Genomic DNA, 23,493 nt, shown 5'->3' on the forward strand with positions numbered 1-23,493 from the left:
TGCAGGCCCTGAGAATACAGAGATCTGTTAAAACTCAAGAGAAACACACAAACCAAAGAGGGAGAAGCTTTCCGTGAAATGCCTGGCTCAGCCCTCGCTGCGCCTTGGATCTGTCATGAGAGACCTTCTCGTATTACCAGAGTCCTTTTGTCTCCAGACTGGAGTTGAAGCGCAGAAGAGGTGACCTGACTTTATGAGGCTACATTTGTGTCCCTTTGAGACCTCTTCTTTCTTGCTGGAAATTGCGATACAGCAGAATATTAAAGTCGGCGGTGCCTCTCCAGGGGCCTGCTTCCTGCTGCTTTTATGAGGTGCTTGTTTAGTTTTTCCCTGTAAGGATCCAAGATGTGGGGCCTTCCTGAGGACATGTATCTGCTGTCGGAAATGAGTGGGGTCTCTGCTCCCTCGACCCATCAGCTTCCAGCAAAGCAGTTAAAAAATCTCACCTGTAATGGAATACTTGAAAACTACAGGAAAGCACAGAGACCAATATAAGATAACACTCAGGTGCCCAGCACTCAGGCTTAAGAAATGCTGATGTTTTGCTGTTTGCTGTGTTGGTTTCACGTTTAAAAAGCCACTCATGGGCTTCCCTGGTGGCGCAGTGGTTGAGAGTCCGCCTGTCGATGCAGGGGACACGGGTTCGTGCCCCGGTCCGGGAAGATCCCGCATGTCGTGGAGTGGCTGGGCCCGTGAGCCATGGCCGCTGAGCCTGCACGTCCGGAGTCTGTGCTCCGCAACGGGAGAGGCCACAACAGTGAGAGGCCTGCGTACCGCAAAAAAAAAAAAAAAAAAAAAAGCCACTCATATTTTTGTTTTAAAGATCTGAATCCTCACAGACACGGTTGAAGTCCCTCCTGTACCCTTCCCCATCCATTCCCTTCCGCCACTCCCCATACTGTGCTCTGAGATTGGTGTGTTTCCTTTCTTTTTCTTCTCTTTGTTAATAAATTTATTTATTTATTTTTGGTTGGGCTGGGTCTTCATCACTGCACGCAGGTTTTCTCTGGTTGCGGTGAGCGGGCTTCCTATTGCGGTGCACGAGCTTCTCATTGCGGTGGCTTCTCTTGTGGCGGAGCACGGACTCTAGGCTCGCGAGCTTCAGTAGTTGTGGCTCGCGGGCTCTAGGGCGCAGGCTCAGTAGTTGTGGCACACAGGCTTAGTTGCTCTGCAGCATGTGGGATCTTCCCGGACCAGGGCTCGAACCCGTGTCCCCTGCATTGGCAGGCGGATTCTTAACCACTGCGCCACCAGGGAAGTCCCTGGTGTGTTTCCTTTCAATTCATTTGTTTATATTTCACTACATAATTATGTATCCGTAAATGGTAACGTACTATACTTGTCTTTCTTTAGCTTGCCTTTTTTTCACTCAACATTTGTTTTCAAGTTGGTCCAGATTGAAGCTTGTAGATCTGGTTGATTCATTTTTAAGCACTATATGAGCACATTACAGTTTATTTATATGTTTCTAGAATTGGAATTGTTGGGTCTTAGGGTATACGTAGATTTCCATCTTTCTCGGATTTTGCCAAATTCTTCCTTAAAGTGTTTGTACATATTGACATTCACCGCAGCACTCTCGAGTTTTTGTTTCCCCACGTCCTCACGAACACTGGGTGTTTTACTGCTATTTAAGTTTTGCCCGTCTGCGTGTGAAGTGGGGTCTCCTTGTTGTCTTGAGCATTGCTGTGATGACTAGTGAGGTTGAGTACCTTTGTTTATCTTAGTTGGCTATTCAGGTTTCCTCTCCTGTAAAAATACCTCTTCATAGACTTTTGCAAACTTTAAAAAGAGCAGGAACCCCTGTAGGAACTGAAAGGGTTGTTTATACGCATAAGGGTGCCAAGCTCATGGCAAGTTTGTGACATTAGATGGCCCAGCTAATAATATAAATAAGGATGTGTGCGCACTAAGAAGGTTATAAGTCTTAGAAGTGTCCCCACCAGTGCAGGGGGACCTGGGCTTTATATTGATGGTGTCAAAGCAGGACACAGTACCCAGAGTGTAGGAGATGCTTGAGAAACTCCTCGCCTTTAGCCATTGCTGGGGCCAAGCTTGCCTCTGGCCCACTGGCCAGAGTGAGGCTGGGGAGAAGCCTGAGAAGGGAGAGAGGAGAGAAGGGGAGGCACCACCTATCACTCAGCCAGGTCCCAGGTAGGGCATTTTTACAGATTTACCTATTTTTTTTCTCAAGCAGCCATCAGGTATTTCCTCCATTTTCTGGAGAGGAATCTGAGGTGCTGAGATGAAGTGACCTGCCCAGGGCCACACAGCCAGTGGTCGACCTGTTTGGACCCAGGCATCTGACTCTAAGCCCATCCCAGCTTTGCCCTGCCAGGGAAAAGCGAGGAGGAGGAATGAGAGAAGAAGAAATGGGACTGGGGAGAGAGAGTAAAGAGAGGCCTTTATGGTGACTCACCAGAGATCACAGCCATGGTATCAGGTGGCCAAGCTAATAATACAAATTTTTCTTTCTGGCAGTATATACATCCTGCAGATGCTGTGAAACTGGGCCAGGCTGAACTTGTTGTGATCGATGAAGCTGCTGCCATCCCCCTCCCCCTGGTGAAGAGCCTTCTGGGGCCCTACCTTGTGTTCATGGCATCCACCATCAACGGGTGAGGCACCTCGGGCAGGAGCCGTTGCTCCCATTGTAGGTTGTTGCCAGTTACATAGCATTTAACGCATGTGACCTGGGCCTGGGTGGGTAGGGCTGATTCCTGAAGTTTGAGTCTTTGGGGCTCTGCTGCACTCTCTCCTCAGCCTTCTCCTTGGCAGCTGGCCCCTTCATAGTAAACTACAGCTCACTTCTGGTCCGAGCTATGGCCCACCAGAACAGGCAGCACCAGCCTGAAGAACTTCATAACCCAGCTGATGAGTGTCTCCTTCTGTCTGTAGGCCTGATGAAGTTCTAAAGGGCACATGGATGGCAATACCAGTGTCTTATCTCTGAGGCTTATGTGAAAATATAGTATTAAAGTAACTGTATAGTTATCATAAGAAAGCAGGCTCAAGAGCTTTTTTAAAATTTTGAAATATTTAGTTCTTGTTTGCTTTAGAAAAGCTAGAAAGGTAAGGTAAGCAAAAAGAAAAATCACTGGTGATCTGACCATATAGAGACAACTTTTTCATTTTGAATAAGAACATAAACATAGTTTTCATAGTGTTTTGAATTTGTTTTTTTATATAAAGAATATACTGGGAATTCCCTGGTGGTCCAGGGGTTAGGACTCCGAGCTTCCACTTCTGGGGGCCTGGATTTGATCCTTGGTTGGGGAACTAAGATCCCACAAGCTGTGCAGCATGGCCAAAAAAAAAAAAAAAAAAAGAATATACTGGGAAATCTTTCCTGTTCAGTGTATACATATCTTCAATATAGAAAAGGTTTCTATATGGAAGTCACATCTTGAAGAGATAATTCTATATTATAGATTTATTATTTGACTGCTTTGCTTATACTGAAAACAGTTAAGTAAAATGGGTTTTACTCTTTTTTGATAACTGCTTTATTGAGATATATTTAAAGTGTATAATTCAGTGATTTTTAGTATATTCATAGAGTTGTGAAACCATCACCACAGTCAATTTTAAAACATTTTCATTACCCCAGAAAGAAACCCCATATCCTTGCATTATCATCCTCCAGTTCCTTCCTGCCCCCCAGTTCTAGGCAACCACTAATCAACTTTCTGTATCTATGGATTTGCCTATTCTGGACACTTTATATAAGTGGAATCTTAGAATATGTGGTCTTTTGTGACTGGCTTCTTTCACTAACCATAATGTTTTCAAGGTTCATCCGTGTAGCTTGTATCAGTACTTCATTCCTTTTTATGGCTGAATACTATTCCATTGTATGTTTATGCACATTTTGTTTTTCCATTCATCTTTTTGATGGTCATTTGGGTTGTTTCTCTCTTTTGGCTAGTAGCAGTAATGCTGCTGTCAACATTCATGTACAGGTTTTTGTGCAGACATGTTTTCTGTTCTGTTGGGTGTATACCTAGAAGTGGAATTAGTGGGTCAGATGATAACTTTCTGTTTAACTGTTAGCGAACTGCCAGATTGCTTTCCTAAGCAGCTGAACCATTTTACATTCCTCTCGCAGTGTCTGAGGGTTCCAGTTTTTCCATGTCCTTGCTAGCATTTATATGTCTTTTTGATTGTAGCCATCCTAATGAGTATGAAATGGTATCTCATGTGGTCTTCATTTGCATTTCCCTGATGGCTGATGATGTGGGGCATCTCACATGCTTATTGGCCATTATTTATCTTCTTTGGAGAAGTATCTATTCAGATCCTCTGCTCATTTTTCTAATTGAGTTGTCTTACTTATTATTGAGTTGTATGGAAGGGTGCCTTATATGGTCTAGATACAAGTCTCATATACGTGATTTACAGAAATTTTCTCCCACTCAAGAAATTCCACTTTCTTGTTAATGTTCTTTGAAACACACAATTTTTTTTAGCTTTGCTGCTTGTGCTTACTCTTTGTTTTTGTTTTTTTTAAATAAGTAAATGGAATTCCTTTGAGAATGCTTTGTTATATGGGGCAGGCAGGAGTAATAAAAGCACTTCAAAATTTAATTTTTTGATCATTCTTTAAAAGTAGTATTTGAGTTAGAGGAAGTATTTATGCAGTATCCTCATTTATGATAATGAATACTATGAAACAGTGTAAAACTAAAAATTAAAAAAACCCACTGAGCAGTCTGCACCCTGTGGTCACGTGTGCTTGTGACCAAAGACAAGGAGGAAATAACAATTGAAAAGAGCTGGTTCAGTGATCAGATTATAGATGATTTCTTTTCCCCAAATTTTTTATTACTTCTTTACGTCATCTTTTAAATGAAAGTAGTAATGAGAAAAGTTACTTGGGTGGTGGATTTGTTTAATCTTAATTTTTTCAAACTGGAAATGCTCTCTGTTCATTTTTTCAAGCATAGAACTTCTAATAGCAGCTCTTATTAATTGGCCATTTACCTGTGTTCCAGTTCCATTATGCTAAATGCTTTATTCACGTCATCTTCTCAGTCCTTATTTATTATTATTTTTTTTTTTTGCGGTACGCGGGCCTCTCACTGCCGTGGCCTCTCCCGTTGCGGAGCACAGGCTCCGGACGTGCAGGCTCAGCGGCCATGGCTCACGGGCCCAGCCGCTCCGCGGCGTGTGGGATCTTCCTGGACCGGGGCACAAACCCGTGTCCCCTGCATCGGCAGGCGGACTCTCAACCACTGCGCCACCAGGGAAGCCCTCAGTCCTTATTTTTTAGTTCACAGTACAGTCCGGTGAGATGTGTGGAATAGTCCCCTTTTGAGGAGGAAGCTAAAAGGGGTTGAGTTCTTTGTCCAGAGGTACTAGATGGACATGCCAGGACTTGAGCCCAGGCCCAGATGGCTCCGAGGTGAGCCACCATGCAGCCCTGCCTCCTTTGGGCATGGAAGTTCAGAGGTGACAGGGTTGTCCTCGGCGAACAGAAGTCTGATGTTTCATTAGGACGAGGAAAGTAGTTCTCTGTCCCCTCCTAGAGAGTTGATTTGGGACCTCATGCCTGATTGCCTTTGCTTTTGCTCCTAGCTACGAGGGCACTGGCCGGTCTCTGTCCCTCAAGCTAATTCAGCAGCTCCGTCAACAGAGTGCCCAGAGCCAGGTCAGCACCACCGCTGAGAACAAGACCACGACGACCGCCAGACTGGCATCAGGTACCCCTGGAGCTCTGAATGTGCCTGCAGTGCACAGCAAGTCACTTCACACTCTCCTGCGGGATCCTTCCCCTCATGACCGCACGGGCGGTAACAGACCGTCTGACCATCAGGCAGAGAGGTTGAGTTCCCAAGAGGTGAAGTTGCTTTTCTCTGAGGAACAGCAAACCAGTGACCAGATGGGTGGCTGACCTGGGCCTTCTGGTGGCTAGATTCCTGTTTGTCACCATCTCAGGGCATTGGTTGCATTGACTTAGAGAGATCCCCTTGGGATTGGTGTCGAGGCAAGTTGAACATCCACCAGAACAATTTAAAACCACTCGCTTTAAATTCTTGAGCCATATTTTGTGAGCGCCATGTGACAGAGATAAAGTAGAACATTTGCCTTGCTCTTGTGGAAAACAGTATTTACTAGTTGTTCCTCACTGTGTGTGTGTGTGTGTTGTGGGGAACAGTGCGAACACTGCATGAGGTTTCCCTGCACGAGTCGATCCGATACGCCCCTGGGGATGCAGTAGAGAAGTGGCTGAACGACCTGCTGTGCCTGGATTGCCTCAACATCACTCGGATCATCTCTGGCTGCCCCTTGCCTGAAGCCTGTGAGCTGTATCCTCCTGGGTTCCATTTGTCCTGTGAAAGGGAGAGGGGGCAATGGAAGAGTTGAACAAAGAGTTTTGGCCCTTTGCTTCATAGGCTGCTGCTCTAGGGAGAGGGGAAAGTTGAATGTTGTTGATTTCCCTTCTTTTCCTCCCTAATATGTTTCTGCTCAGAACCAGGGGCTCCTCTTCCCAGGTTGAGGGAAACCCACATATCCAGGTGACCCTTGGAAGTAGTGTGTCCTGTTCTGGGTTCTCTTCGATTTGCTTTGGTTGCTTAACTCCAGATCCAGCTACTATGTTAATAGAGATACCCTCTTTTGCTACCACAAAGCCTCTGAGATTTTCCTCCAACGGCTTATGGCCCTCTACGTGGCTTCTCATTACAAGGTAACTGCAGCTAGCCCTCGGGTGAACTTTAGCAGTGAATTCCAGCACTGGGCAGTGCCTTTTGACTCGACTTTTTGCATGTTTTGTTACCCAGTGGCTCAGGTGACCATTCCACTGGGACTTGAACGTCCTGATGTTGGCAAGGTCCAGGGATCCTGCTGGAGGGGTTGCATTTCCCATTGTTGTTCAGGCTTGTCGTGGGCTCCAGCTTTGCATACAGAGTGTGAGATTTCTGCACGTAGCTCCATGTGTGGTAGCTGGAGAGGGTGGAAAGTTTTGCCCATTTTAAAAGGGGTACTTATATTTCTTGCCTGTTGGCTAAATGGATGGGCTGAGATGACATAGCAGTTGTAATCCGGGGGCTGCTGTTTGACCTGAGACCAGCCTTATACCCCTGGGCTGTTTTTAAGGAGCAGTGAATGAGAATTTGGAATATTTGAAAGTCTTAAAAAGGCACATTGGAAAGGACACTTTTTGAGTGTCTAGGTAGCTTTTTTATGAACACCCTTTAAACGGAAAGCCGAAGGGTTGATGTTAGAAGTGGTGAGAGGTTGTCTTGAAATAGCAGCCTCTTATCAGGAAGAAGTTCGCTTCCCAGCTGTGAAGTATATAGCACTAACTAAGCAGGTCTCTGCTCCGGCTCTGCAGCCTCAGCACTCGTGGTGAGGTGACAGCAAACGTTGGAGGCTTAAGTCCCGCTTAAGCCCTTACAGAGGGTCTCAGGCTGGCCGGCTATGATGCTGGAAAGGCACTTTGACGGGTTTCAGCACATCACCTGGCTCTGGGGAAGGCAGTTCTCCAGTCATGACTGTGGAGTAGCCTCTCGAGTGAGGACAGGATGAGGAGTGCTTCTCACTGACCTGTTTGTGCCCCACAGAACTCTCCCAGCGATCTCCAGATGCTTTCTGATGCGCCTGCTCACCATCTCTTCTGCCTCCTGCCTCCCGTGCCCCCCACCCAGAATGCCCTTCCTGAAGTGCTTGCTGTCATCCAGGTACAGAAGCTGAGGTGTCCTTGTGGCATTGATTTTGGGACCCACTTAGGCATCAAGGATTAGTGGCTCGGTAACCGCAGCGCAGAAGGGGAAGCTGCTGATTCTTGATCTCAAGCCTAGTGACTGGACGTATCCAGGCAGGCGATTAGGGTGCATCAAAGGAAACTACCACCCAGACAGAGACCCAAAGCCCCACTGTTCATGGATGGGTGAAAATCAGAACTGGCCACTCGTATTTTGACTTGCAGCTCCTAAAACAGAACTTTGTTTTCCTCCTTTATTACTAAAGCAATACATGCTACTTGTAAAATTAGAAGACACAGATTGGGAAGATGTTTTTAATGCCTAGCCTGTATTTATGCATTTCTTTATCATTTTTCCTGTTCATAAACATACGATCATAGTATTTGGTAATCTGGGTTTTTTTTTTCAATGTGTCAGATATTCATAATCTGCATAATTTTTAAGGCTGCATTGTATTTCATGACATGCACGTATGGTACTATGTTTAACCATATTCCTGTTAGACCCTGGAGTCACTGACGTTGCCCAGTTCTGTAGAGAGCCACGTGAGCGTCCTGAGCCTTAATTGATGAGCTCACATGTACACCATGTGTGGAGACCCTCTTCTAGTGTGGTTTTGCTCTCTGGGTCAGTATTCTGCCTTCTTAGTGACGGTGTCAGGATGCCCAGGGGACACAGTAATGAAACTTCTCTTGGAAACGGATGAGTTGGTTACAGGGTTAAGCGTGCGCTGGAGTGGAAACAGCCGGCCTAGTCAGAGCAAGGGCGGAGTGCTGGTGAGGTTCTGGGGGTGGGCTCTGAACCTGGAGCCGGCCTTTCTGTCTGCAGTGTCCTGCTTCCCCAACAGGTGTGCCTCGAGGGGGAGATTTCTCGCCAGTCCATCTTGAACAGCCTGTCTCGAGGCAAGAAGGCTTCGGGGGACCTGATTCCATGGACAGTGTCGGAACAGGTGATGTGCTTTCCCTGGTGTGTCTGAGCGAGTGAAGCTGGCAGTGCTGGAGGCTGTCTTTTGTTGCTTAGTCACCGGCTTGTGTCTCCCCCACAGTTCCAAGACCCAGACTTTGGCGGCCTTTCGGGTGGAAGAGTGGTTCGCATTGCTGTTCACCCGGATTATCAAGCGGTAACGTGTCCTCGTGTGTGCTGTTATTTAAACCTGGTGTGCTGTAATTAGCTGCTGCCACGTTGCTGGCCTCTCGTTAGGGCAGGTGTATGCGGTTGTTTAAATAGGAAGCTGGTCAAGGAGTAGCAGATCCAGGTCCCCCTCTGCTGTGGACGGTTTGCCGGAGGCTGGGGGTGGGTGGGCAGGATGATTGTATGTGCTCACTCTTTGTGAGGACAGGGGACTCGTGACCCAGATCTGCTTCCTGTAGTTACCTCCTGTCTTAGAAGTCCTCACCGAGGAGTTAGCCGTAGAGTCATGCAGACCAGAAAGCATGCTCAGCCATCCTCACGTTCTTGACGGGCTGGACAGTGCGAGAGTGAGGGTCGTGCCACGCTAGGTCTTAAGGGTCTCTGCTTTGACCTTGTTGAGGGGTTTCATTGGTTCCCTTTGCGAAGTGCACTTTGACCTGGAGTGAAGGCTTTCTAGAAGCAGTACAGGGGCGTACGAGTGGCGTAGACACTGAGGACATCTCTCTTGCCTTTGCCTGTTTCCCTCCGTGTCTGCTCACAGATGGGCTATGGCAGCCGAGCCCTGCAGCTGCTGCAGATGTACTATGAGGGCAGATTCCCTTGTCTCGAGGAAAAGGTCCTGGCGCCCTCGCAGGAAATGCACACCGTCAGCAGTGAGGTAGGCGTCTTCTGGCCGAGCTCCTGGTTTCAGGGAGGGCCATCCTCTGGGTCTTCAGGAGTATCATCAAGAGCTGTCCTGTGGTCTGGGCTCTGAGCAGTAGCGGCAGAGTTCCTCTCTGGCTTTGGAGAAGCTTCTCTTTCCCCAGCTGACACCGAGACTGAGGCCCTCGGGTCACCATCATCCGCCTCACCTGGAGACTCGTTAAGAGTGTCAGCTCTTGACCCCTGCCCTGGACCTCCTGAATCCGAGGCTCTGGGTGGGGCCCAGTAATCTGCCTGAAGCTCCCAGGTGACGCTGATCCACATGCCGGCTTAAAGCCACAGCTGTGCAGTGCAGTCTCCTCCTCTCAGTACTGACCTCAGACTCAGGGAGCTCTGTCTTTCTGGGTAAGAGTGCTCAATGCTAGGAGCTGGGACAGCTTTTCACACGGGTTCATTTGATGTTTCACGGTGTGCCTGCTCGGGAGGTGGGAAGGGGCTTATACTTAAGGTCGGGCTCAGAGGTTTGTCAGTTCCCAAGACACAGAGCCATCCGGTGACAGACCTGCGTCTTCAGCACCTTAGCTCTGTCTCTTTGTAAATGCGTTTGGCGTTTCTAAACCGTGTGGCCGTTTCCTACATTCTGGGTTTTGAGCAGTGTGGGTCCGTGCTCGTCTAGGGCTTTGGTGTCCTCAGGAATGATGACTGGACTTAGTGGTGATTTTACATTTTAAGAACCAGGACACCTGTCCCGGTTTTTGCTGTGCTCGTCCAGAGCTTGGTGTGGCCAGGGGTGCTTGGGAATGTCACTAACCTTCCTCTCTCTCCGCTGGGTGGATGTGCTCTCCCCTCGGGCATCCTCCAGGCGGTCAGCTTGCTGGAAGAGGTCGTCACTCCCCGGAAGGACCTGCCTCCCTTACTTCTCAAACTGAACGAGAGGCCTGCCGAGCACCTGGACTACCTGGGGGTGTGCTACGGCTTGACCCCCAGGCTCCTCAGGTAAGCGTTCGCCTGCCCTTCCTCCCGCAGCATCCCTTTGGCCTCGGTGTCCTGAGAATGAGAGTCCTGTGGGCTGCGTGTCTGCCTTTGCAGTGGTGTCAGCTGTCCTGACGCCCCCGCCCCGCTGCCCTCACCCCCCGCCCTTCCCAGCTCTGTGTGTCAGCCGCTCCCAGAAGGCACACGTGGTGACCTGCTCTCTGTATCCTTTGCAGGTTCTGGAAACGAGCTGGCTTTGTCCCTGTTTATCTGAGACAGACCCCGGTGAGTGAGGCGTCTGGCAGGGGAGGGTGGTGACAGGTGTGTCCTTGCAGAGCCCTGGTGCCTCCCGCTGTGCCCTGAGCGGTGTGCCTGTGCTGCCAGGAGGCTTCTCTGAATGCCTCCGGAGCAGCCGCCCTTACCGAGGGCCACACGGTCACTCTCCCCACTGCACACTCTAGCGGCTTTGTGCTCCACGCTGAGATGGCGGAAGTGCACGTGGGCTTGTTCACCACGTTCTGGAATCCTGTCACTGGGGGCCTCCTCGAATTTGTATTTTTTAAAAACAGGAAGAAAAGTGGTTTTAGGGGAGGAGTGCATACTATAAGCTGGTATCTGAAGGAGGGATGCGCTTGTGTGGACAACAGAGCCATAGAGGATAAAATGGAAGATGAGAGAGTTAGTGGCTGTCAGTTCATTAAAAAAAAAATTATTTAGTGCATGCACTGAATCAGGCAGTGAGCGAGACAAGCCGTGAAGCTTATTTTCTAATGAGGAGAAATAGGCAGCAAAAAAGTGAGCAGACGAGAAGTATTCAGATAGCGACAGTGTAATGAGTGGTCAGGCTTCTGAGGGGTGACCTTTCAAACTGCAACCTGAATGATCAGGGTGGACCAGCCACGTGACAGTCCTGCCTGCAGAAAAGTGAGCGTATTCAAGCAGGGGGCACAGCAAATGTGAGGACCTGAGGCAGGAAGGAAGTTGGTGATTTGAAGGAAACAAAGGGCCAGTGTGGCTGGAAGGACCTTGAAAGGAAAGGGTGGTGATTCACAGCAGGGCAGGTGGGTCTGGGCAGGGACTCTGCGCTCCCTCCCCGTTCAGGTGGAGGGAGGGGTTAGAGGGAAGGTGCTGGGGCTGCCGTGTAGACGATGGACGGTGGCCCGTGAGTAGAGGCGGGGAGATGAGCAGCTTGGCTGGGGAGGACATGGTGAGGGGAGAGAAGGGCCAGATGCCAGGGGTGTTTGGGAGGTGAACTGAGAAGAGTTGAAGGATGGGGGTGTGGAAGGTAAGTGAACAGAAGTATCAAGGGTAGTTCTTTGGTTTTTGGCTGGAGAGACTGGCTGAGAAACTGGGTGTTGGAGGTGCTGTTTCCTGAGATAAGACTCAATGGGAGGCTTCCTTGGTGGTGCAGCGGTTAAGAACCCAGCTGCCAGTGCAGGGGACATGAGTTCAAGCCCTGGTCCAGGAAGATCCCACATGCCGTGGTGCAGCTAAGCCCGTGCGCCACAACGGCTGAGCCTGCGCTCTAGAGCCCACAAGCCACAACTACTGAGCCTGCGCTCTAGAGCCCACGAGCCACAACTACTGAAGCCCGCGCGCCTAGAGCCCGTGCTCCGCAGCAAGAGACACCACCGCAATGAGAAGCCCGCGCACCACAACAGAGTGTCCCCCGCTCACCGCAACTAGAGAAAGCCTGCGCGCAGCAACGAAGACCCAAAGCAGCCAAAAAAATAAATAAAATAATAAATACATTAAAAAAGAAACTGAATGGGGTAGGACCAGATTTGGAGGTGGAAGTGGGAATTGTTTTTGGCATAGTAAGTGTGTGATGCCTATTAGACAGCCAAGTGTGGAAGTATGGAATAGGCAGTTGACTACAGGAGTCTGGAGATCAAGGAAGAGGTCGGGGCTGGAGACAGAGATTTGAGAGTCATCAGCATACTCTTAATAGAATATACTCTCGGGGTCAAGGATTTTTTTGGTGCGGGGTGGGGTGGCCTGTTTTCTTCGCAGCTGTAACCCCAGCACCTAATAGCATCTGCTATGTATAGTACATGTTCAGTAAATACTTTTGTTCAGTGAATAAGTATTTAAAGCTGTTGGAAGAAGGGGCTGAGAATAAAGAGGGTGAGTCCTTACACTCTGCAGCATTTAGAGGAATGAGTCAGGAAACACAGCAAGGGAGGCTGAGGAGTAGCCATGATCTGTAGGAGAAGGGCAGGGGCTGTGGTGTCAGAATCCAAGAATAACGAGTGTTTCAGGAAGGGGAGTCATTGCTGTCAGAGAACAAGTAAGGTTAGGACAGTTGACCATTGGATTTGTCGGTGTTGGTGATCGGAATAAAGGCAGCTTCAGTGGAGTGGCGGGATCAACCTGACCGGAGAGAATGGGAGGTGAGGAAACAGACTGAATACACGATTCCTACACGAGGCAAAGGCAGCAGAGGAATAAGGTAGCTGGGGGCAGATTGGAGTCAGGGTGGGTTTGTCAGCCGGGAGATTCCAGAACATGTTTGTTTGCTGCAGGGTATGATCCTGTAGAGATCATGCAGATGCAGGTGAGGGGGGCTGATTGCAGGACTACAGGCCTGGAAGAGGCAGGAGGGTAGGACCTGGAGTGCAGGGGGAGAGGTGGCCACCGCATCCCTCACAGCAGGAGGGAAGCAAAGAGTGGGCACAGAAGGTATTGGTCAGCTGGTGGAGTTGGTGCTGGGAGGATGAAGAAGTTCTCCAGGTCAATATCCAAGGGTGGCACCCATCTGAGAGTTCAAAGCTGGACTGATGAGGACCACTGGGTGTGTGGCTGCTTCCACGTGGGCAGGAGCAGCTGTAGAGGGGCTGGGTCCTTGTCAGTGACCCTGGTCGAGGCTGGAGTGTAAGTTTGGTGGTCGACTGCAAGGACCACACAACCAGTGAGTTCAGCGTGGACCATGGTACGTCCCTGTGGTCTTGTGCTGTGCAGTGCTTGTTTGTGACGTGGTGGTGGCCTTTTGTTACTTGAATGCTCTTCAGTTGAAATCCATTAGGTATTTTTATGGTTTGGGGCTTTGTGGTTGTTGTGTAGTAGAAATTAAAAAACCTGTGGTCGCTGCTTTAGTACCTAAAGGAGCCTGCACTTGCAAACCTGTTGCCAGCAGGGGAACTCTTGCCGTGCTTGTTTTTGGCCATGAAGTTTTTGCTGCGAGCGCCCAAAACACGTTGATTGGATCATGTGGAGTTTAAGCTGTAATGCCTCCCGGTTCAGAATCTGACCTGATGTGAGCAAGGGGTTCACAGCAGAAGACATGCTCCGAAGGTCTGAGTAGCTTTGCGCCATCGCTGGGGCACCTGCTCGGAAGTTGCAGGACAAAGTGGTCTCTGGAAGCTGTCGTGTAGGCAGTGGGCCCTGCGAGAATGAAGGCGAGGCCGCCTCTCCTGCTGGGGAGGAAGCAAGGGCCCGCGTAAGCGTGCTTGCCCTTCAGCAGTGACAGGTCCTTCATAAAAGGGGGTCTTGGTGCCAGTTAGGGATTTGTGTTTCCCAGAATGACCTGACCGGAGAACACTCGTGCATCATGCTAAAGACGTTGATGGACGAGGATGAGGCCGACCAGGGTGCCTGGCTCTCTGCCTTTTGGAAAGGTGAGTGGGAGTGGAGGTGGTGGGTGGCCAGGTGCAGGCACAGGGGCCTACAGACCTCTGACACTGTGTGGTTGAACCCCGCAGATTTCCGAAGGCGATTCCTAGCCCTGCTGTCCTACCAGTTCAGCACCTTCTCTCCTTCCCTGGCCCTGAACATCCTTCAGAACAGGAACATTGGGAAACCCGTGCAGCTGGGTGAGCTGGTGGGGCGGCCGGAGGGCTGGTGGGGCTTGGTTGTGTGGAACAGGCGGTGGGCATGTGGTCCAGGAAGAGGGCTGGACTAGGAATGGAGGGACTGGTTCCAGGCCTGTGTCTCCCCCACCCGCCTCTGCTCAGCAGGCCCTGTGCCGCCTCAGGGCCGCTATCACACACTGTGCCCTCATGACAGGACTTGGGGGGAAGGACTTGGCTTTAGAGGTGTAAGTAAGGCCTGCAGCTGGTCAGTTGTGGAACCTGATCTAAATCCTGTGAGCTAGGGTAACTAGCTCAATTCTGAGGCTCCGTTTCCTCATTCATGAAATTGTAATAAGAATATGCTGTCAACCTTCTGTGGGCAACACGTAGAAGTGCTTTGGGCATGTAGATTCTGTTTGAATATTTAAAACACAAAAAAGGGTGTACGGGATCGTTAGTGTTAACAGCCGTGGGGTATTTTTTCCCTCTTGCTAGTTACGTGTACGTATACCCTTTTTTTGGGCCAATTATATTTTGGTGTAAAAATCTGTTTGTCGAGCTGGGTGGAGCATGCCTGTTTTCTGTTAAGCTGCGTCCTGAGGAGAAGTGACGAAGTGGGGAAAGTGTTGCATTCCTCTAACCCCAGGGCACGGGAGCCTTTCTTGGTCTGATGTGTTGGCGTGGAACTCTGAGCAAGGGTCACACACCATCCGTCCCCCTCCCTGCGTGGACCAAGCTGCCTCCCCTTTGCAGGAGGAGGGTCAGGGCGGCCCAGGGTGGGCAGGCACTTTTAGGTGGCTCCTGCCCGGCTCCTGCTGAAGGCCCCGTGGAGGAGCAGCTGTTGGGTGCCACCTGGGGACTGTTGTTGTGAGCGCCATCTGGGAATCTCGTCAGACCCTGCAAGGGCGTTGGGCTCACCTGCCTCGTCTGGCTCTGTCGCATGTCCAGCCCTGTGCCGGGAGGAGCTGGAAGCACTCTTCCTCCCCTATGACCTGAAGAGGCTGGAGATGTATTCACGGAACATGGTTGACTATCACCTCATCATGGACATGGTCCCGGCCATCTCCCGGCTGTATTTCCTGAACCAGCTGGGGGACCTGGCCCTGTCTGCTGCCCAGTCGGTAGGTCACCTGCTGCTCGTGTGCTGGTTTTGTGGAGCAGTTTATATGCTGGGTGTTGGTCGGATGCTTTGACATAACTTTGTGCTGATGGGGGGGGTAGTGGTCTCACCTTTTACACGTGGGGACTCTTGGGCTTTGCAGTTGAGCTGTGTGCCCAGCAGTACAGTAAGTAAGTAGAAGTGCTGCAGTCTGGACCCACGTTCCTCCACCCCACCACGTTGCCTTGGTTCCTACTCTGCTTCATCAGAGTCCAGGAGCACCTTGTGCTTGTAATGTAGCCGTAAAGCAGCTATTTGCCGGGATAAGAAGTTAGTTTGGAGATTTCAGGAGGAGGGAGTTTTCCTAGTGGTTTCAGTAACAGGATGAATGGGAAGATTCCACAATAGTGTCAGTCAGTGTTTTGGTCAAGAGAGTGTAACTCTGGTTCTTGGTGTGGTTTTAATGGGCAAAAGCCTGCCCTGGCAGCCACTCCAACAGATTCTCCGTCCCCCAGGCTCTTCTCTTGGGGATTGGCCTGCAGCACAAGTCTGTGGACCAGCTGGAAAAGGAGATCGAGCTGCCCTCGGGCCAGTTGATGGGACTTTTCAACCGGATCATCCGCAAGGTTGTGAAGGTAACCTCAGCTGAGGGCAGGGCTTTGGCCTGTGTTGAAAAATGTGTCAAGCCCACTCCCTGCCCCAGGATGCAGAAAGGTTAACATTTGGCTGTGTTTGCTGCAGATTTTCACACACACACACACACACACACACACACACACACACACACACACACACACACAGATATGGGGAACTTCAGCTGGATCTGTAACGTTCCGCGTTGTCTCCCAGAGGCACCCCTGATGGGAGTGTGACATCTCCAGTCGGGGATCTCCTGCTCCTCCCGTGAGCGTGTGTACTCCTAAACCGCGCAGGGCGCGTGCTGAATGACTTGCTAACGAGTGACTGGGCCTCTGCTGCGCCTTCATCTTCTGCTTCTTGGCCTTGGTCTTTTGTAGCTGTTTAATGAAGTGCAGGAGAAGGCCATCGAGGAGCAAATGGTGGCAGTGAAGGCCGTGGTTATGGAGCCCACGATGAAGACGCTGAGTGACGACCTGGTACGAACACCGAACGTCCGTCTCTCCCCTGTAGGAGAGTCCCTGGCGCTAGTGTTCTGGGGGTGTGAGGGGCGTGCTCCCCGAGTCTCCCTGCCCCTCCCGTGCCCACCCGGCCCTTGACGAGGCCCCCCACTGAGCGCGTGTGCGAGCTGGCAGTCCAGCAGCTGCTGTTGTGAACTACTTGTTTGATCGTTTAGGTTTTCAGAAGGCGCGTTTTATGTTCATACACACTGAGTAAGAGCTGCCTTTAATGCTGTGGGAGGGAAATGTGCAGAAGGATAGGCCTGCTGGTCGTCGCGGTCACGTTCTGCCCCCGGCCTTTCCCTGCCATTTGTCCCCTGCCTGACTCTGACCTACTCTCTGTATGGGACTTCGACCACAGGACGAAGCAGCAAAGGAGTTCCAGGAGAAACACAAGAAAGAAGTGGGGAAGCTGAAGAACCTGGACCTCGCTCAGTAAGGCCCCTCGTGGGAAGCACGGAACCTCTGCTGGTTGCTTCTAATTTGCTTCCTGGGTGCCCTGGAAGCTGTGTTTCATGGGATCATTTTTAGAAGCACTAGCAGCTAAAAACCTCCTAATTGACTAATTGCATAATTTTGAAGGATTTGTTTTCCCCAGATCAGCTCTGCCACTTTGTAAGTCATGACTTGCAGGTCGTGTTCCTGAGATCCCTTGGGTCCCGTGTCGTGCCCCGGGCTCCTTAGGGAAGGGGGATGCTGATCCATGAGCATCCACTGTCAGTGGCCACTTTTTAATATTTGGCTTTTGATGTGAATTTGTTTGAAGAAAAGATCCTACTGCCAATGAACCAACAAAACCCCTTGTTCTGGAACCCTCCATGCCCTGGAGATTGCAGTCCTCTTTGAGCTGCAGCTATAATGGCGGTACCCGCCCGGTAGATTGATGTGAATAACCGCTCCAGACTTGGTGGCCTCTGAGCCTCTTTGACCTGTAGTCCCGTTGCCGGGTCATTAGTGATGGTGGTTGTTGGATGTGAGATGGAGGTGGCCAGGAGGTCCGTGGGCAAAGTATTGAGCTCTGCACACAGCTTTGCTGCATCAAAGCCTTGACTTGTCAGGACTGCCAGATCCCAGAGAGGTGGGGCGAGGTGGGGCAGACATGGCCCAGTCCAAGGGCGTGTGGGCTGTGGAGGTGGTGGTGAGCAAGGAGATGCTGGGGGTGACAGGAGGCTCCTCTGGTGGGCGGGTGGGCGGTTGCTGAGAGTCAGGTGGCAGAAGTCGGGCAGCTGCCTTCTGTGCGGATCGACCCCTGCTAGCAGGCCTGACCGTGCTTGTTCCGGTGAAGTTCCTGTCCCCTGGAGCTCAGCTGCACGCCTGTCCTGTGCTCTCTGCTGTTCAAATGCTGGTGCAGCTCGGCCTGGCTCTCGTGGTGGGATGTGTGTGATGAAAACGTTGTCACTCTCTTACTTTCTTTTAAGCGGCCTTCTCTTCTTTTGAGCAGGCTTTGATATTTCCCTTTATTTTTTAGATACATAATCCGTGGGGACGATGAAGAATGGAATGAAGTTTTGAACAAAGCCGGGCAGAATGCCTCGGTTGTCAGCCTGAAAAGGTGAGGGGCTGGCATACATCAGGCAGGGGAGGCATTCTGGCCTCTCTGCTTCGCTGGTAACTTTCTCTAGGAAGTAGGAGGTTGGAGCAAAAGCCTTGAGGAAAGTCACTATTCTTTCCTTTGAGGGATGCTATTTTTGTATCATAGCTCCCACTGATCAGGCAGGGCCATTGCTTAGGCCTGGATCTCTGCATCCCCCGTATTCTCAGACATGCCAGGGAGACAGGCTTGAGAACAACAGCCTTGGACTTGCCGCTACCTGAGCACCTCCTGGGAGCTTTAATGCAGCATCCCCTTTGTGCTCTAAACAGAGGTGGCTTTTTTCTTACATCACTGCTTTATTTATTTTTATTGAAGTATGATTGATTTATAATGTGTTAATTACTGCTGTACAGCAAAGTGACTCAGTTATACATATGTATACATTCTTTTTCATATTCTTTCCTATTATGGTTTATCACAGGATCTTGTTGTTTATCCATTCTGTATATACCGGTTTGCATCTGCTGATCGCAAACTCCCAATCCATCCCTTTCTCACCCCCCTCCCCCTTGGCAACCCACAGTCTGTTCTCTGTCTCTGAGATTCTGTTTCTGTTGTTTTGGGTTTTTTTCAGGCTTATTAAGCTTGACCTCTCTAAACTCACCCTTTCACTCTACCCCCTCAAACCTGGTTATTATTTTGCTTTTTTAATAGGGTTTTATGTGTGTTATACACATATATAGTTCAATTTGTGTATGTCTTTTTTGAAACTTTACTTGATAAAACACAGCTTCTTCGTTATTTGTGCTTTTTTAAATTGCTGTGGCCCTGTCTTTTCCCCAGATTTGCTCTATTGATCTCTTTTTTTTCCCCCTTAATATTTATTTATTTAGGCTGTGCTGGGTCTTATTTGTGGCGTGCGGGATCTTCCTTGCAGCATGCAGGATCTTTTAGTTGTGGCATGCGGACCTCTTAGTTGTGGCAGGACTCTTAGTGCGGCACGCACGCTGGATCTAGTTCCCCGACCAGGGATCGAACCCGGGCCCCCTACATTGGGAGTGTGGAGCCTTACCCACTGGACCACCGGGGAAGTCCCTGTTTCTGTTTCATAGATAGGTTCAATTTGTGTCATTTTTAGATTCCACACATAAGTGGTATCATACAGTATTTGTCTTTCTGACTTATTTCACTTAGTATGATAAACTCTAGTTGCATCCATGTTGCTACAAATGGCATTATTTCGTTCTTTTTTACAGCTGAGTAGTATCCGATTGTATATCTGTACTACATCTTCTTTATCCATTATTCCTCTGTTGATGGACATGTAGGTTGTTTCCATGTCTTGGCTACTGTGAATAGTGCTGCTGTGAACATAGGGGTGCATGTATCTTTTTGAATTATAGCTTTGTCCGGATATATGCCCAGGAGTGGGATTGCTGGATCATATGGTAATTCTATTTTTAGTTTTCTGAGGAACCTCCATACTGTTTTTCACAGTGGCTGCACCAACTTTACATTCCCACCAGCAGTGTAGGAAGGTTCCCTTTTCTCCACACCCTCTCCAGCATTTGTTATTTGTAGACTTTTTAATGATGGCCATTCTGACCAGCGTGAGATGGTACCTCATTGTAGTTTTGATTTGCATTTCTCTGATAATTAGCAATGATGAGCATCTTTTCATGTGCCTATTGGCCATCTGTATGTCTTTGGAGAAATGTCTCTTCAGGTCTTCTACCCATTTTTCGATTGGGTTGTTTTTTTTGTTTTTAAATTGTATGAGCTGTTCGTATATTTTGGAAAGTAAGCCCTTGTCCATCGCATCATTTGCAGATGTTTTCTCCCATTCTGTAGGTTGTCTTTTCATTTTGTTTATGGTTTCCTTTGCTGTGCAAAAGCTTGTAAGTTTGATTAGGTCCCATTTGTTATTTTTATTTCTTTCTATTGGCTTGGGAGCCTGACCTAAGAAAACATTGGTATGATTTATGTCAGAGAATGTTTTGCCTATGTTCTCTTCTAGGAGTTTTATGGGTATATCACTACTTTAAAGATGAAGTAACCGAGGCTCTCAGGTGTTAAGTGACTTCCCAAGAAGCATATAGCTAGTAAGAGGCAGAGCCAGAATCAGGACCAGGTTTGTCCACTGCAAAGCCCAGAGTTTTACCTGTTATACTCTCCTTCCTCTAAGCCAATGGTTCTCAAAGTTTTGGATCTCAGAGTTCCTTTATATCATAAAAATTATTGAGGACCCCAAAGGGCTTTTGTGCGTGTGGGTTTTATCTATCACAATGTCCCACTTTTTAGAGGCACAGATGTAGAGAACAAACGTATGGACACCAAGGGGGGAAAGCGGGGATGGGGGTGAGGTGGTGGTGGTGGTGGGATGAACTGGGAGATCGGGACTGACATGTATACACTAATATGTATGAAATAGATAACTAATAAGAACCTGCTGTATAAGAAAAAAAATTAAATTAAAAAAATTTCCCATTTTATAAATGAAAAACTGAGAAATTAAAAAAAAATGTTGGGCTTCCCTGGTGGTGCAGTGGTTGGGAGTCCGCCTGCCGATGCAGGGGACACGGGTTCGTGCCCTGGTCTGGGGGGATCTCACGTGCCGCAGAGCGGCTGGGCCCGTGAGCCATGGCCGCTGAGCCTGTGCGTCTGGAGCCTGTGCTCCGCAACGGGAGAGGCCATAGCAGTGAGAGGCCCGCATATCGCCAAAAAAAAAAAAAAAAAAAATGTTTATTCATTTAGAATTAACAGTCATGGACTCATTATGGGTTTTTTGTTTTTAAAAATACCTTTTTCATAAAAATTTTAGTGAGAAGAGTGGCATTGTTTCACATTTACATTTTTGTGAATCTTTTTAATAGCTGGCGTACTAGAAAGCAGCTGAACTCTCCTGTCTGCTTCTGCATTCAGTCTGTTGTGCTATCACACATCTTGTAGCCTCTGGAAAACAAACCAGTTGGGAGAGAATGAAAGTGGAAGAGGCAAATAATGTATTAGAATTATTATGAAAATAGTTTTGACTTTGGGGCCCACCAGGAGGGGTCTTGGGGGACTCCAGGACTCCCTGGACTACTCTTCAAAAACCTTCGCCCTCAGCTGCTTCTCTGCAGAGTGGCGTGTGGGTAGATGACGGTGGTTCCGTGGGGCGGCACTTTCACTGGAGTTTCCCTTGGGAAGACAGTGAGGCCTCCCCTGCCCTGGGCCTCTGGAGATGAGGCTTCCACAGCTGGTTTGTGGGTTTGTGGGAGGGTGAGTTCTTGGCATTGCCATAAACAGGGTCCCCTGAAGAGTTTATTTGGAAAGAGGAAATCTTGTGACTCTACGAACCATAGTTCCCAGAAATCAGATGTTCTCTTCTGTCTCCATAAATCACTGTGCTACCTGGAAGATTCCAGCATCGGTGCTAGCCTCATTTTCCTGATGGTCTCTGATGTGGCACAAAAGCCCGCTGTCAGTGTGTCCTAATTTCTGGTTTGGACAATATGGCAGATGCGGCCCAGGGCGCGTGATGGCTGCGTATTGAGTGCAGGGGCTTTGAACATGGCCGGCTCTGGGCCTGGTGTGGAGACGGCCTGGTTGTGTGCTCCGCAGAGCTCAGTCCCTCCCACTGTTGGTTTGGCTGTCGCTGCCCCTGAGGAGCCATCTGCATTACCCAGTCTGTGTGGCCATTCATGCGCTTGAGGGGTCTGGGGAAACGTGAAAGCTTGCGCCTTTGGAAGTAAAAATACTGATAACTGTCATTCCGAATTCTTTGAGGCCTTCTGTTTTCTGAGCAGTCACTTCATTCAGGTGATGTTAGGTCTCAGGACAGAATTGCACACCGTCCCCTTACAGGGAGGTGTTTGTTTCCAGGGCAAAGTGACACTGGAGAGAATCTTTAACCTATAAGGGGAAAGGAAGGTGGCCATTTGCCGAGCTATTCTCACGTTAATCTATCTGTGAGGAACCTACTGGCCAGCTGAAATGTGTACCCGAGTTACTATTCCTTTGGGTTTTCTTCTCATTTAGGAAAAATAAAATAACACATCAAAAAGTATTGTATGGTTTTCCTGGGAGTTTTCATGCTGTGTATTATGGACTATCCTCAGTCATTGGGATAATATGTCTGGTTTCCAGGGTAATCCTTAGTGGTAAGTGGTGGGAAGGAATTTTCCTTGTAATGCCATAGGTTTTTCTTAAAGTCATGGGAGGGGGGAATGTACAGATTTCAGGAGTTAAGACGTAGATTTGTTCCTCCACAGACTGAGAGCTTGGTCAGGGCAGGAGCTGGGTTGGTGTGGTGTACCCCCAGACCCCAGCACAATGCCCTGTAGGCCTGCAGAGGACATTGCTGTGTGACTGCACGTTCTTACATCACGTTTCAGATGGCGGAAACCCTTTTTCAGACAAAGCAAAGCAAGCTTAAAGCAAAGCAGTCTGAAAGGTTACAGATCCAGGCATGCTTCATTCTTTCTCTCTCTACTACTGTTTTTTCTTCTCCAGTGACAAGAAAAGGAAGTTGGAAGCCAAACAAGAACCCAAACAGAACAAAAAGTTGAAGAAAAACAGAGATGTGAAGCACAAAAAAGACACAAAACTGAAGTGGAAGAAATAGTGGAGAGTAACTTGGGTGTCGGTGGCTGACTCGTAAGGAGATACCCTGACTTTCTGAACTGTCTCTGGCTGCACTGAGTGGCAGCTGACTAGACTATTAAAAGCAGTCACTTCTGAGTGGGTCGGCTTAGAACTCGATGCTTGGCGATCCTCCGGCACCGTCTTTCCTCCCCCCAGTCCAGGCCTGTCTCCCCATTCGTTCATAGTTTGCTTTGGGCCCAGGTTTTTCGGTTCCTTCTCGCACGTGTAGAAGCCACGCTGGCTCTTGTTCCTTCTCGGGCGTCAAGTACACAGTCTTCTGGGGATGTTCAGGAGGCTGCTGGGGGAGCACCGGGGCCTCTTGTTATGAACTCGTCCAAACTCCCTGGGGCCTGGAGCTGCAGAGGCTCTAGTCCAGCCAGGCCTGGCATCCTGGGACCCACACTGCCATGTGCTGTTCCTCTCCTGGCCCTGGCAGTGGCCCAGAAAAGCCTGAGTTCTTAGGAGAGGGAGGATATGACATCTGAGTCCCCAATACCTGGTATTTCATCCATTTGGGAAAAAATGTTGGGAAAGACCCTTTTGCTAGCAGGGATTGAGGGGGTTAGAGACTCTATTTTTAATAAACTGTATCCTAGAAAGATCAGCTGGCCGTGTGCTCGTCAACTGAACGTAGGCGGAAGTTGCACGTTGCTCCTTTCTTTCGGTGGGTCTTGGCTGCCAGTACACTTGGGAGGGTGCTGGCATCAAGGCCGAGGGTGGGCAGCGTGGCCAGGGCTTACGGACCCAGGAGCCCATGGGAGAAGTGGCCGTGCTGACCGGTGCTCACTGTGGTGGTTCTGAGGGACTTGGGACGGCACCTGGAAGCCAGCTAGCTGGCCTCTCCTGCCTAGCTCCT

The 23,493-nt window shown here is 49.4% G+C and overlaps 1 protein-coding gene across 1 annotated transcript in view; it reads left to right on the top strand.

The window, feature by feature from the left end:
* Nucleotides 1–23,241, top strand: part of NAT10 (N-acetyltransferase 10) — a 39,329-nt gene extending 16,088 nt beyond the window's left edge. The window contains exons 12-29 of the mRNA XM_060018680.1: nucleotides 2,482–2,618; nucleotides 5,578–5,702; nucleotides 6,158–6,308; nucleotides 6,592–6,688; nucleotides 7,566–7,682; nucleotides 8,554–8,655; nucleotides 8,752–8,826; nucleotides 9,379–9,495; nucleotides 10,342–10,475; nucleotides 10,688–10,736; nucleotides 13,972–14,068; nucleotides 14,153–14,263; nucleotides 15,191–15,363; nucleotides 15,857–15,976; nucleotides 16,358–16,456; nucleotides 16,839–16,912; nucleotides 17,946–18,029; nucleotides 22,506–23,241. Of these exons, the coding sequence (XP_059874663.1) occupies nucleotides 2,482–2,618; nucleotides 5,578–5,702; nucleotides 6,158–6,308; nucleotides 6,592–6,688; nucleotides 7,566–7,682; nucleotides 8,554–8,655; nucleotides 8,752–8,826; nucleotides 9,379–9,495; nucleotides 10,342–10,475; nucleotides 10,688–10,736; nucleotides 13,972–14,068; nucleotides 14,153–14,263; nucleotides 15,191–15,363; nucleotides 15,857–15,976; nucleotides 16,358–16,456; nucleotides 16,839–16,912; nucleotides 17,946–18,029; nucleotides 22,506–22,617 (1,974 nt within the window). The 3' untranslated portion in view covers nucleotides 22,618–23,241. The remainder of the gene's footprint in view (nucleotides 1–2,481; nucleotides 2,619–5,577; nucleotides 5,703–6,157; nucleotides 6,309–6,591; nucleotides 6,689–7,565; nucleotides 7,683–8,553; nucleotides 8,656–8,751; nucleotides 8,827–9,378; nucleotides 9,496–10,341; nucleotides 10,476–10,687; nucleotides 10,737–13,971; nucleotides 14,069–14,152; nucleotides 14,264–15,190; nucleotides 15,364–15,856; nucleotides 15,977–16,357; nucleotides 16,457–16,838; nucleotides 16,913–17,945; nucleotides 18,030–22,505) is intronic.
* Nucleotides 23,242–23,493: the final 252 nt, after the last annotated feature.

The sequence above is a fragment of the Delphinus delphis genome, chromosome 8, assembly GCF_949987515.2.
Source record: "Delphinus delphis chromosome 8, mDelDel1.2, whole genome shotgun sequence".
NCBI classification, from domain to species: domain Eukaryota; kingdom Metazoa; phylum Chordata; class Mammalia; order Artiodactyla; family Delphinidae; genus Delphinus; species Delphinus delphis.